Genomic DNA, 15137 nt, shown 5'->3' with positions numbered 1-15137 from the left:
AGAGACGTCGTAGTAGAGCGTTTCGGAAATTCCGCCTAACTGGGCTTCTTTAACGCGCACCTTAAACTAGCGAATGGGCCTCGATCGTTTACTGCAGCCATCGAAAATTCGGCCACCGTAGTCGGCACGTTGACCTGAAAGTAGAGTGAATAAAATGTCAACGTGAATGGTCTGCTCGATCGCATATTCTCTGTCCGTGTGTTTCGAGAACGGTGACCTCTCCGAACCCCACTAAGTAGCCAAAGCATGAACTTGCTTGCATCTCACTTGAATATTTAACATGAAACGAGCGCCTCTTATAATCATATGGTGGTTTTGGGACGTTAAACTCCACATATCAATCATCATTAACATGAAACGGCAACAAGACACACTACAGCGCTCCCAATTAAATCTCAATACATGTTTTTCAGCCATGTTTGTTTTTTCTAATTTTCTTTGCAGTGAATTTGGCTGCGAGTGCCGTAGATTATCCTATTCAGCACACATTTCGGATTTGTTTCACAGCTTTGTTTAAAAGGCTTGTAATGCTAGCTGGCCGAATAAAAATGATTAGTTAATTATTTTTATGCTCGTGCTCCAACTCGCGTTTTTCGAGAAGGGCGGCACAGTCGCACCACGCATAGTGGTATTCGCATTTAGGGTAACTCTGTAGATGACGGCCTATGGTAACCAGCAAGTTGAACACTGTATAGGTGACAAATCCATGGGCCTGCCGCGGTGGTCTAGTGGCTAAGGTACTCGGCTGCTGACCCGCAGGTCGCGGCTTCGTATCCCGGCTGCGGCGGCTGCATTTCCGATGGAGGCGGAAATGTCGAAGCCCGTGTGCTCAGATTTGGGTGCACGTTGAAGAACCCCAGGTGGTCGAAATTTCCGGAGCCCTCCACTACGGCGTCTCTCATAATCACTGGTGGTTTTGAGACATTGAACCCAACATATCAATCAATCAATTAGGTGGTGAATGCGCATGCTCGTTCGCCTACAAGTAAGCGTATATGGTTGAAACGCAACGGAAGGCTACCCTGGTTGTTCGCCTTTGTCTGAGAACAAAATGTCACCGGCGTTGACCTAGCAGTGTGTGACTGAAACTCTTAGCGGGACGGAAAAGGGTTGTAAGGCAGGCAAGAACGAATCGACTCCTAGTCCAGCTGGCATGGTTGCCTTTTTTTCATTTTGCCCCTCGACAGGGTGAAGGAAACGCTGAAATTTTGTTTCCCTTACTAGCTGTGAATCAATGAGAGCATCGTTCCATTTAATTTGAATGTACTGGCAGAGTCATCAATCAATAATATCTTTTATGCTTTCAAACAATATGAACTATGCCTATTTCTTAGAAGTGTGTCGATGCGTCTGCGAAGGGCTGGCCTAACCTTCTTTTTTATTGGTAGATTGAGCTAGTAAAGATTAAACTTAAAGTGAATAGGCTAAATTAAATTAAATCTATATCGCCATCGAATTCACGACGAAACGAAACTCTTAACTGCGCTTCCGTGTTCGTTAATCACCTAAACGACAAATATGGCGTCGCAGCTGCTCTGTAAAGCAACACAAATTGTGTGTGAATATGCTTGATGCTCGTTTTTTTTTTCTTCTTCGAGAGTATTATTCGACATTAATCACCTATGAGTTGATTAGAGCTCTCCAACTATGACGTTACAGCGTTGAAATTGGCTCGTACAGACCCTAAAGGCAAATCTCTATAGAACATATAAACTTGCCATACTCCTTCGTCTAAGGAACATCTATCACTGCAGTTGTTTATAAAAAGAGAATCGCAGGCCCTTCCGAATTTCTGAGCATACAAACAAAAGAGTCCAACAAAACACCACTGTTAGAGGCAACAATCACAGGCGGAGTGACCTCGTGACAATTGGTAAGCAGACTGGGCTGCTCCTTCCGAAATTAGCAATAATGCAGCAAACCCAGGGACACTCTAACGATAAATTATTTAAATATTCAAACATTAGCAGACGTCATTCTCTTTTTCTCAAGTACTGAAGATGGAGTGGTTATCATCCAAAACTATCAATCCATTGCATATGATCTTGCCTTTTGTGGATTCCGTCATCTGAGACAATGCGGGCAAACAAAACTACACCATTTTCTGTTTAATTCTTAGTTACAATATACGTTAAATCCATATTGATGGGTAATTATTGCGTATACTTTTTTCCCTTTTCTTCAAGACCGGAGCATATATACTTTTCTTTATACAAGAAAATTTTCAAAGAACATTTGAGCTTCTGTATAGTTGTTCTATACTTCGCAGTGTAGTTATCGCCGATGAAGTGTTTTTCTGAAACAACAATCTGTACGAATTCCTTCCGATGTTACTTACAGCTGTAATTAAAGCATATTTGTTTACATATAGGAGGTGTTGAAATGGTCTACTATAAAAAAATGAGCCGCCATTGAAAGGTCTGCATAACTGGCCGCCTCGGGCTTTCCATTAAAACGCTAATATTTATCCATGGCTATGTCTCTTGTTTAAAACCATGCTTATGAACAGTCAACGTATCACACTATATTGAGCCTTGTGTAATCTAATAACTTTTTCCAGCTGAAATATGAAAATATGAACACTTCATACTGCCTTGTGTTCACGACAAGACCAAAACGAAAACGGCGGGAGAGGGGCGTAGCTCGGATCACTCACAAACCTCAAAATACATATTGCATATTCAACCGATTAGTTTATCAAAGCTCGTCACTTCATGTACAGGAATACGCAAGTTATCAAGCTATGTTTCTGTCAGAACACCAAGGTTCAGCGATAGGTACAGCATCAATTAAGACAGCGTCCTGCTTCCTCGAGATGTATTCAATGCTCCGGAACGCCTCGAAAGCTTTACAAACTATCTTCATCAGGAAGGGTTCGAATATGATTTTTTTAAGTCTAGTACCTATACGGCAAGATTATGTTTTGTTCGCGCCCATTGTCGGTGTGGAGTAAAAGTATATATCCTCATAGGTACGCATACGTTGCGATTATGCTTTTTTTTATAGGCACATATCGCTCAAGCCGAGCTCATAAAAACTTCCTTCGATACATATGTTTCCAAGACAAAGATTCATCCGATCCAGAGGTTGGGTATATCATTAGCGAAACTGCCTATGGACAACGTAGAAGAGCTACTAATGAAAAAACATTGTTTATTCGGTCCCTTGACAGTGAATTTCCACACGCCACCAGCTCACTGCCCCTCTTATAGGGAGATGAATACTGTCACGTGGTTCTGACGGTGAACAAGGCGACAGTAGGACTGTTCAAGACAACACCTTTTTATCAGGTGGTGATGCGCCTAGAAAAGGAAAAGTTACAGTACAGGCAAACACGCTCCATATGTATGTACTACTTACACTGTTTTCTTCGTTCAGCGAACTGGGAGCGCAGAGAAAAACACAAAGTACGAAGCGAGGAACCACACAACACGAGCGCTCGTGTTGTGTGGTTCCTCGCTTCGTCCTTTGTGTTTTTCTCTGCGCTCCCAGTTCGCTGAACGAAGAAAATGAATTACCAACTGGCCCACATTTTGATCCTTTTGCAATCTACTTACACTGATAGCGGCGATCACAGTCGCAGGCCGCCGGTAATCTCAGAGGCCGTGCAACGCCTCGGCGTTTATACGCATATGTCTGATGGAACCTTTCAGCGTTACCGCTGTTGTTGGCATTAGATCCCCAATAAACTCGACTACTCGAAATGTGCGCGCCTGAACTCCTTAGAAAAAGCATCTAAAATGTTTTACAATTTTATCGCACTGTTGTACAAGACTGTTGACGAACCCGTTGCAGGTTTCACCAATACATATAGGTGCTCGAACATAAACATTTTCAGAGTCATTTATGTTTAACCGCACTGAGACCGACTGGAACGACCTCCCTTCTCTCGTTGTCACGGGACGTGTCCATCTTCATTTGCACAACACCATCTTCAACCGAATAGCCTCAGAGTCATTTTGCTTTACATGTTGTTTACGTTCGTCATTGCTTTGCACGCAAGCTGCTTTTAATGGGAAGAAATGCATACATTTGTAACCTATCTGTCGATTACATTACGAGCAAAGTGAAATTGTTAGTCACACCCCTTATGTGAATGGAAACTAACTGACTGACTGAAAAAAAAACAGAGAATAGAAGAACGACACTAACACGTGTCCCTATAGTTTTCTGTCCTTTGTATTGTTCAGCAGCTTTGTTCATCAGGGCACCAAAAAAATGAAATAAATTACCAACACGCCCACGTCTACGCTCTGTGAAGTCTAAAATAATCGCGAGGTCTTCTGCGCATAGCGCCCGGGCTTGCTCCAAGCGGTGGTTACAAGCACATCAGACCAGTCACATGAAAATACAAAAACAAAATGTCACGCGCGGCGATATAAAGCATTGCCTGAGGCGAGGTGACGATGCCGTTCATTATTCGGGTGCGACACTGTGTCCTGTATTGGCTGGAAGGATCGTGCCAGCCTTTGTGTTTTCAGAAAGCACGCGCCCGCGGCTACACGTGCACTTTGTATGCAAATTTTTCCCGCCAGCGTGGAAGGCACGTGCGCACCAGTTTCAATATTGAGAAGCGGCCTGGTCGACGTAAAAGTATCGCTCAAGCGATATTTTTTTTTTGGGGGGGGGGGGGAGGGGGAGATTAATCTCGTCGTACTTTATTATTGCGTTCCTTCTCTTCGACTGCGAGCCAAAAGCATCCAAAATATTTGAAATAATATAACTTGGATAACCAGCGGGTTCTTGGACGATATGTTTTATCCCCACATTAAACAGGGAAGCCTTATTCTATCAATGTCGTTTCTCTTTCTTCTATTCTTTCGTTTTTATGCGATGGACTGCTATTTCTATAGGAATAGCTCAGCGTGAAAAAAAGAAATACAGAGTGAGAAAACTGTACCAGTCACAACAAGAGCTCACCAGAGAATATCTCGAGGGAGATCACCTTTTTGTTACCTAAAGGGATTAAAATAACCATCACTCCGGCGATGGCGGTGCTGAACGCGTAAAACATTAAGGCAGCTTCGCCCTAGTACAGTCGAGCCTGAAGAGAATGCAAAACTGCAGGCGGCCTTCTGTGTTTCTATTCGGTTTTCTCTTTCTTTCCTCCTCCTCCTCTCTCTCTCTCTCCTAATTGTTTCCTTTTTTCAATTTGTTGCACTCTCCATTTTTATTTCTCCTTTCCTCCCTAATCTTTTTTTTCGTTCGCTCTTGCTTCATTTTTCAATTTTTTACGTGGTTTGTGTTGCCGTGTTTTCGAAGTAGTAACTGTAATGCCCGCACTTAATATCATCGTGAAGGCGCTAAAAAAAAAACGAGGACGCAGTTTTTTTTTTTTTTTGGCTTGAGCACGTGTTGAGTATTTTAAAGCTGGCTATGCCATGCGTGGTTTTGGTTGCGCTACGCCAAGCAATGACGACAGCATACTACAGCCCTGGTACCCAAAGCGCACCACACCTGAAACTAGAGTCACCGGGTCTAGTTTTTACATAGGAATATATGACCATTAACACACGAGGTGTATAATCTGTACGCACGCATTGTGACTCATTTACATGCGCGAGTGGTTTACCTCCTTCCTCGCTGCTTCGCTAACTCGTCATTTTTCACTACTTGGAGATGCGCGGATTTTTTTTTCTCACCGTTTCTAAGGACCTTTTCCAGCTCGAACATTAACCCTTCGTATTGCCTTGTGTTCGTGACCACACCGAAACGGAAGGGACACAGACGGTCTGACAGAAACGGGAAAAACGGAAACGTACTGTAAGCGCACCTTCCATCCAGCTTTGAATGAACTGCTCGTTTAATCTGGTGAAGTTGCGAATAGACGATGGCCGTCCTGTCTCCGTTGTCCCATTCTAACGTGCCTGAGGTGCACTATTCGGGCAAAGCTTCAAATGTGAACTGGCTAATCATGTGTCAAACGTGGTCATTTAGCGGAGCTTGAGTTATTATAGGAGCGAAGCTCCTTAAGCCGTGGGTCGCGCGTCCGTGATGTTCAAAGGGCACGCACGTATCCTATGAATAGAGGAAGAAACCCGCGCAAGTTAATCATAAATAAAAAAGATAGTTGTTTCTGATGAAATAACCTACAGAGACGAGTATCCCTGACCTAATCTCTACATTTGCCTTGAATTTGATGCTTATTAAAAAAACTAGTAACAGAAGCACGCACTTTGAGCACTGTCAGATCAGAAAAGGTTGCCTTAACTCCTTGGTTTTAACAAGGTTTAGCGAGGGTCAGGCTGCAGCGCCATGAACTGGCGGCGGTAAAAGGTAGGAACTAGACACGAAGCGCAGGCCGTATACGACAGTGCACGCGTGCCGCTCCTCTAGTCCGGCCGTGCCACTTTTCGTTCAGTCCTTGCAATGTCCGCTGGATGGAGGCACTTTTATATGATGAAAGCTAAGCTTTGGGAGAGCAATGAAAAGGGGAAGGAGACAAGATGAGCAACTACAGGGGAATTTTCATTCAGAAAGGCGAATAGAAATAGCTACTAAACAAATTGAGAAAATAATCACTGAGGATAGTAAAACAGTGTAGACGTACACAACTCTAATTAGACTGTTTGAGCTAAAGCTTGCTAAGGCACGCGACAAGTCACCCCGGAAAGAAAGACACAAACCCAAGAGCTTGTGGAATGAGGAAGATAGAGCCAGAGCAAAACGTCAGTAAGCCTCTAGGGAACACAGACATGCTAAGCAGCGGGGTGAGCCAACAGATGATGTTGAAAGAAAATGGGACGTCTTTCTAAGCTGTAGAAGGGAAGCATTCCTTCTGATCAATGAAAAGATTAAAAGAAAGGGGGCTAATTGGCTGGCAGAAGTACATAAGAAGGATAGAAAGGCAGCTGCAAAACTTTGGAACCATCTAAACTCCCTAAGAAATTATACAAGGCTATAGCAGATGTTTATAACTACAGCTCAAGGTGTTAGGCTAGAGGGGGACGAAGATATTGAATATATAAGAACAAGGGTGACAGAAAATTTCAACAAAGGGGTGCCTTATGCACCACATAGACAAGGGTAGATCAAGTGGCACAATGGCTTCATTTTCACAACGAAACTGGGAAGGGGCTGAGAAAATGGTTCCTAGTAGTACATCAACAGGCCCAGATGTCATTCCAATTATGCTGATAAAAACAATAGGTCCGAAGTCTAAGCAGGCTTTGAGGGAGGCAGTGAGCAAAATGATAATCGATGGTGAAGTTCCCGATGGATGAAAACTTAGCAGGATGAGCATGATCTATAAAGGAAAGGGGGACAAAGCTGACATAAACAACTACCGTCCTACAACAGTGACATCAGTGGTCTACAGGCTGGTGATGCAGATTGTAAAGGAAAGACTGCAGGCATGGATAGAGGATTAGGGGGTGCTGGGGGAACTGCAGAATGGGTTTCGGAAACACAGGAGGTTGGAGGACAATCTGTTCTCACTGACGGAGTGCATCGAAATAGCAGAAAAGGAACACAGGCCCCTGTTGCTAGCATTTTTTGATATCAAGGGAGCGTATGGTAGCGTGGTTCAAGAGGAATTGTGGGGAATACTGGACACACTAGACGTGGAAGCTGTAGTCCTTTATCTTTTAAAGGATATCTATAAAAATAACAAGGTAGTTATAAAGTGGGAAAAACAGGTATCCAAGCCTGCAGAGGTAGAACGGGGGCTTAGGCAGGGGTGTCCTCTGTCAATATTATTATTCATGGTGTACCTACAAAGATTAGAGGCCAAATTAGAGGGAAGTGGACTGGGCTTCAACCCTTCTTTCACCAAACAAGGAAAACTCATTGAACAGGCACTACCGGCATTGATGTACGCAGATGATATAGTGTTAATGGCTGACAACAAGGAATATTTGCAGATATTGATGGACATCTGTGGTAATGAGCGAGATAAGTTTGATTTGAGGTTCAGAAAGTAAAAATCAGCAGTCATGATTTTTAATGATAATGAACGCAGTGAGCTTATGATACAGGAGGTAACGCTAGAGATAACAGATAAATACAAATATCCGGGCGTATGGATAAGCAATGAGACCGAGTACCTAAGGGAACACGAAATATACGTAACGACTAAAGGTAACAGAAATGCAGTGGTAATGAAAAATAGGGCACTAAGGAATTACAATAGGTATGGTGTTGTGAGATGAACTTGGAAGGGGGTCATGGTTCCTGGTCTCACGTTCGACAATGCGGTCTTGTGCATGACATCAGAAGTTCAAGCAAGATTAGAAATTAAGCAACGTGGAATAGGTAGGCTTGCCTTAGGAGCTCACGGGAATACACCAAATCGGGGAGTACAAGGTGATATGGGATGGACATCATTTGAGGGCAGGGAAGCTAGCAGCAAGATAAAGTTTGAGAAGCGATTGAGAGAAATGTGAGAGGAGCGTTGGGCTAGGAAGGTATTCAGCTACTTGTACATGAAGAATGTCGATACAATATGGAGGAAGCGAACCAGAAAATTGTCTGGTAAATACTTAGAAAACAGCAGGGGCCCAAACCAAAAAGAATTATCGGTTAAGAAGAAGATGGAGGAAGTTGAGACCGATATGTGGAGAATCGGCATGATTAAGTCCGCACTAAAGATATATCGAACTTTTAAGCAGGAAATCGCCAAGCAAAGGATCTATGATAATACTCAGGGTAGTTCTCTACTGTTTGAGGCCAGGACGGGGGTGTTGCGAACCAAGACATATCGGGCTAAATACGAAGGGGTAGACACGGTATGCAGTGTGTATGAAGAGGAGGAGGAAACTGCCGTACACTTCATAGTGTTCTGTAAAAGGCTTCACCCTATAGTTCAGGATGATGGCGCAGAGCTTTTCAAAGCATTAGGGTTTGGGGACAGGGAAGGCGAAATAGACTTTAAGCGGTTAGAATTAACTAGAAGGAGGTTATCTGATTGGTGGCTGAAATCGAAGCGCGAGTGAAAACTGAATCCTTCGTTGCAAAGTACTATTCCTCAACTTCAATATATAAAAAGAAAAAAAGAGATAAATCTCGTTTTTGGTTCACTAAGTATACGGCTAGGTGGCGTTAGCCGTCACCCGATCTAAAGCGTACAGCCATATCAATCCACCCATCCATCCATCGAATATATCATGAAAAGATGCGAGATGGCGGTACTTGGAGTGTTCACTGGATGGACGGGCGGATGGACAGACGCTCAGGCACAGATGCACGGACAGATGGATGCACGGATGGACGGACGAACGCACAGATGGACGCATGGACGGACAGAAGCAAGGACGAACAGACGGACAGAAGCGCGGGCGAACTGACGGACGCTTCGCACCACTCATCATCATTCAGTCCGTGGATATGGTGCGATTTTCTTTTCAACAGTAAACAGCAAACGATCTTTCTTTATTAGCGCACCTAATGTTTTGCTGGGTAACAAATCTAGTGTTGTTTTTTTTTCTTTTATATCGTTTTCAATGCGAGATGGAGTAGCCTGTGCTGCCATAGAGACATCAACATCTGCACATCATTTCAATGAAGGAACATCAAAAACAACTTGCACAAATTTTGCCTCAAGCTTGCGCTAACGTTCACGGATCGCCTACGAAACGTCTTGCGAACGGTATTTCTGGCAAGCTTCTCTTTCCTGGAGCACGAGAGAAGCGCAGATAGTTTCAGGTGAAGGTTTCCGGGGTTTGAAGCCTAACTAATGGGCTGTATCTATTAATAGCTCGGGCGGCTGTCATGCTCCGGATCCCGATGATGCCGTTTGGGTGGCACCGGATAGCTGAGAGGCTGAACACTCCTCGCCTAGTTTGACGAATTTTAGGCATGGAGCCGCTATTCCCTCTCATGATTAAAAAAAAGATGTTGCATTGCATTTTCTGTTTCCACTTCATTCAAAGCACGTCTTGCCTGGTCTCAGGCCGCTGTCAAGAACGAGCTTATGAATCTTTTTTACCCAGCAAGTTCTCGAAGCTCAACCAAGCACAAAAAAATTCGGTTTCAGAAAGCTTTCCAAGTTTCATTACGAAACCCCTCTTTGCAGGGTTCGTCTGACCTAGCATTGTGAGGGGTTCGGTATTCTGAGCTCTTGTGAACAGCTACCAGCAAAAGCAAGAATATGTAGTGAAGGAAACAAGAGAATAAAAAAATGAGCAAACTGTACGTGGGTATGGTTAACCTCCCTGTCTTTGCTTGCATCTTTCTCTCTCTCTCTGAGGCAAGTATGTCAATGCGCCAAATGAACGTGAAGCAACGAATGCCTCTACCTGGCATATGAAAGTTAACACTGAGAACTGCTAAGTAATAACGTTGGGCCGAAAGCAGTCAGTTTCAGCTTACAAGCATTCATATATATATATAGGTATGGGATATGGCACAACGGGAGCGTTGTCAACAAGGATGAATATATTTATTTCCTAACAGTTACGGGAGGGGTCCTTCCTTCATCAGGGGATGAGTTATAACTCATCCCCTGATGAAGGGAGGACCCCTCCCGAAACTGTTGGGAAATAAATATATTCATCCTTGTTGACAACGCTCCCGTTGTGCCATATCCCATACCTTCACGAAGACTAACTGGCCCATTGAATTATTACTCCCACTATATATATATATATATATATATATATATATATATATATATATATTTATATATATGGGTTCATAGAGAAATTTTGTGAAAATACAGTGTTTGACAGAAAACCTAGTTTCATAATGACGTCAGAGGAAACAACAAGCGGTTTGTAGCACTTCAGTTCTACTTCGCTTCGGTAATTTTTGCTATAGAAGTAAAGCACATCTCAAACTGTCGTTAATGCGAGGTACAAATTATGACAATTAGTGCCCCGGGGCACTCATAAAACACTGACGAAAGTACCCCCCTCCAAAATGCCAAGATCACTCATTTGAATATTTTACCGCCTCTCTTTTTCTATCCCTCTTTCCAGACTCTGTCATAGCAATAGCGGTATGTAAGGCGCCGGAACACGTGTTCGTTACAGAAAAATATATACAAATCTAAGAGTGCTCATTAACCCCAATACGGTGTTGGCTCATCTTTTGGCGTTTTTTTCTTTTCTTTTCGTAGTGCCCTGGGCGCAATTTGCACCTAAGTGCATTTCTTCCGGATCATTGGCATGATGGGAACCGTTCGGCTATAAGCGTCGCATTGCCTACTGGGAAAAGTGGAACGTAAGTAAAAGACCCTCGGGATATGCCTTCGTGACGCACGAAGAGGACTGTTTCCTTTAGGTTAGGTAAAAAGTTTTTGGTTCTTACGGTGTTTTTGCAGCGATGCTAATGCCATATACCGATTGCGCCATGGTTTTACCGTTCCTCGTTTGATGTGTCCCGACACGCAAACGTTTCAGCTGGGCATGTAGCACGATGAAGCGGTAACGTGACGAGAGGGCCGCTGATAGAAGCCTTGCACATTAATATAATCACGTGTTGACCATGACGCTGTGGTTCTTCCGTACTTACTGTACGGCAAACTAGCACTGTTAAACGAACCAGTTTATCTGCGGGCTTGCGCGTTTGTAAACACCGGTAATCACCCTTGGTAATTACTGCCTCGATCTGAGCAATTTTAATAGTGAAGTTGTTCTTGGTCGAGCCTTTTACGCCTGGGATTCGTTGTAACGCGTATAGCAGTAATAAATAGGTATGCGCCACGGGCATTGCGTAAATCCCTCTGATACGCCCATGTCCACTAAAAATAGGACGACAGTTAGCCCAACAGATGGCATGCGCGTTGTCATAGTTACACCAGTCACATCACTGTCGCATGAAGCTTCGTGGCTTCAAAATGGAGGTGCAAAAGTCTTTGTGAGGTATGTGAAACGCCTTTATTAAAGACGATAGTCTTTTGTGGGGACCTTCAACGCAAAAATTTTGGTCCGTCTGTCTGGCTGTCTGTACATTTTTCTGTTTGTCGGCTCTTAACAATATTCCAAACAGCACCAAAAGATGCTCCAAACGACCGACCAAGGAGGTTTAAAAAAAAAACTTCTGGAGTGGAGGTCCCCTATTCACGCCTACGCAAGCGGGTGAAGCCGGGGAAACCGGTTGGCGGCCATCTTGCTCCAGGCAAGAGAGAGCGCAGACAACGTATCCAGCGCGCTTCCGTGGCGGCTTTTTCGAATGAAACGGGGCACTTAGTGTAATTAATTTCACTCGCATTTTTTTCTTCGTGTTAGATAAACAAGATCTGTACAAAACCGTCAGTTACGATATTACACGTGAGCCGTACGCGATTACGTATTAGCGAATATGCATTACAACGGTTAGCTGCTGTAAGTGCGGATTCGCTTGCAATTCTCGAAATGAGGCTCACGGTGGAAGCAACACAGGGGTATATGAGTTTTTATTCATTCAAGGCTTTATACAATTTCCAAAAGCACATACAATAAAACAGAAACAATTCACACGAAAACGGCCTGATTCCCAAAACGCAGGTTATATCAGGCAACTCTCGGGCAGGCTCTCGGGCAGGCAACTATCGGGCAGGCTATCATCGGAGATACCTGTTCCAAGATCGATGTAGCCTACCACTTTCTTCCCAACAAGCTGAACATGTTTTTTGATGGCCATGTCATCCATCATGAGTGCTGCGATCAGGGGCTTGTCCTGGCTTTTGGCTAAATTTTTAATAAAATCAAAAGCCTCAGAGGTAAAACCCGGATCGCCATTTACAGATTTGTACCACTCACGCAACGTACGTTGCGAAGGCAAAGCGTTGTTAAATTTCGACTGCACATACTCATACGCTGCCGCAGAGTAGTAGTGCAGAGTGAGTGCGAATGCACGTAGCTCTGGGGGGTACATCTTGTTTGTTTTTTCATGGGCTCGGACAAGAAGCTGTTGAATTTCAGGCGAGAAAGTTGCTTCAAAGACCTCAAGGCCGTTTTCTGACAAAAGTTTCCTCTCTTTTAGCTCCTTGATCAAATTTTCTGACGCATCACACCGCTTGCTTAGCCTTCTTTTGGATTGCTGCAGTGTCTTAACTTTCTTCTTTAGTTGGAGAACCTCTTGTGCAGACTCCTCTGCCTTGGAACGGTACCAATCCTTCGCCGGCGAAGAAGGCTCAGATGACATTTCAACCGCTGCCTCAGCACTGACGAGAGGTGACAGCGCAGTCCGACACTTAGGGGCCTCTCGCTTTCTTTTCGCCTGCAAGAAAAAAAAATCAGTTATGCTCCAAAGTTCAGAAGCCGGGTATAATGGTCCCACCCACTGCTTAGACTGACTAGAAACGGGATTACTACCTCGGGGATCTTTTTATAGTTTCGGTGCGGAAGTTTAGCGTGCCAGCGTGCCCGTATTTATGCACGCACAGTGAAAAAAAAAAGTTGGACAAGTAAGTGTACGTGACGTGCGCTTTGTCAGAGAGTGGTGTGATTTTGAACAGCACGTAGGAAACGAGAAACTGTGCCTACACATTCGGAAATCTATAGCCTATTTACCGTAACGAAAATGTACATTCGTGATGGTACTCACTGGTTTCTGGAGATGCGCAGGGAACGCAGGAAAAATGGTAGGAATGCTCCCTGGTCGCAGTCTGGTCGTTTGGCCCGTCCTGTCAAAGCAGTTGGCTTCAAAGTGCTCCGAGCAGAGAACGTCCGCATTCTTAGGCTCCCAGCCATCCCTCCGAACAGCACGCTGCCATGCGTCACGCAGCGTCTTGTCTTTCGGAAACCTGCGGTACCACACGCACAAAATAGGTTATTCAACTTCTACTCGCCAGCTGAAAAATGCTAATGAAAGTAAGTTTTCAGCTGAAACCGCGCTTCTCGAATGAGGTAGCGCGCCGAAGGAGACAAGCGATTGAAAGCGCTTTTTCCCGCGTACTTACACGTGAAAAGTGATTCCTGGCTTCTGCTTCGCACGATTAGTGCAGCCGAAGGCGACACACGAGCTCACCATAACGTCCGGAATCGTGTCAACTTCCTTTAGAACTGCACGAAATCCGCACAGAACAAAAGAACGAGGGACAAACGCGACAACTGTTGTTCAGTGGCGCGAACGGCGGGGGCCCAAACGACCGACGGCACGTTTTTTGCCTGGAGCAACATGGCGGCCGTCGGCGTCACCAGAGGGCAGGCGCTTCCACTCCAGAAGTTTTTTTTAAACCTCCTTGCGACCTACCCTATCCGCAGCACCCACCAACATTTCTCAAGCTTTAGCGGTCATACTTGTGCAATTGTCAATTAAAAAGCAATTATTGCGCATATATACCATAATAACACGTCAATATTCTGTATGTGTGTCTTTTACTAGAAAAGGCATACATAACTAATTCTAAGGACCGCAGCGCTTATCGGGCTCCGCTGCCGATGCAACGCTTGCACGAAGAGGCAACAACGCTTTGCTAAGACGACGCGGTGGTGGCGCCTAACCGTCGCCTTGCATTCTACACTTTATCGCCTCCGAGACGGGCGCGCACGCCGCGCGCTTCGTTTTCCAAGATAACTGCCAGATAGCACTCATGTCTCACGTGTGACGTGACTTGATGCACTCGTTCACCTCCGCTGCACGCTTGGGGCACTCTGGCGCAGCGCCTCCAGAATACCATTAACCGATTTCCTTGCGCACAACATTAAATAAACGTTTTGTTCACTCTCTCTAGGTGCAAGATTATCGTCTTTCGACGACATTTGCAGTTTATCATGCAGATACGGGGCCAATTTTCTTAAATAAGAAGCATTTCTTAGTGAACTTCGGCCCCTTTGAGCGTATCTATCTATCTATCTATCTATCTATCTATCTATCTATCTATCTATCTGTCTATCTATCTATCTATCTATCTATCTATCTATCTATCTATCTATCTATCTATCTATCTATCTATCTATCCAGCCGCATATGACTTTTAGCTCTCCTGGCCGTTTCGACAATGGTATCAATACCAAACTTGGTATGGCATAACATTACTGTATGAAGAACATATTTGACTAGTCACAACATGAAAATCATGACATGGGTGTCATGAGTGTCATGATTTACATTCCATTGTCTTGCAGCTCTTGCGGTGGTTTCGTTCACATGGCATATTGCAAACCTGGTATGGTATGACATGATTGCATGGCGAACACATGCGACAGACCCTAACATAAAAATCATGGCATGGGTGTCATGTAACCACATGATTACATGCCAAGCTCATGATG

General features: G+C 44.3%; 1 protein-coding gene across 1 annotated transcript; it reads right to left on the bottom strand.

The window, feature by feature from the left end:
- Positions 1-12426: 12426 nt before the first annotated feature.
- On the bottom strand, positions 12427-14092 carry LOC119177884 (THAP domain-containing protein 2-like). Its single transcript, XM_075868608.1, has 3 exons — positions 13823-14092; positions 13468-13666; positions 12427-13140 (listed from the first exon to the last, which is right to left on the bottom strand). Exons 1-3 carry the CDS (start codon positions 13891-13893, stop codon positions 12427-12429), a joined length of 984 nt encoding a protein of 327 aa, XP_075724723.1. The 5' UTR covers positions 13894-14092.
- Positions 14093-15137: the final 1045 nt, after the last annotated feature.

The sequence above is a fragment of the Rhipicephalus microplus genome, chromosome 1 (genome assembly GCF_043290135.1).
Source record: "Rhipicephalus microplus isolate Deutch F79 chromosome 1, USDA_Rmic, whole genome shotgun sequence".
Lineage (NCBI taxonomy): Eukaryota > Metazoa > Arthropoda > Arachnida > Ixodida > Ixodidae > Rhipicephalus > Rhipicephalus microplus.
The sequence above is the reverse complement of the archived record's forward strand: the minus strand, read 5'-3'. Positions and strand labels throughout refer to the sequence as shown.

Bases quoted from the DNA above. Each gene is read 5' to 3' on its own strand.
- LOC119177884 (XM_075868608.1), bottom strand. From the start codon at position 13,893: ATGGTGAGCTCGTGTGTCGCCTTCGGCTGCACTAATCGTGCGAAGCAG. The intron at 13,667-13,822 runs GTAAGTACGCGG...GTGGTACCGCAG, and splicing joins CCAGGAATCACTTTTCACGT to GTTTCCGAAAGACAAGACGC. The intron at 13,141-13,467 runs GTGAGTACCATC...TTTTTCTTGCAG, and splicing joins CTGCGCATCTCCAGAAACCA to GCGAAAAGAAAGCGAGAGGC.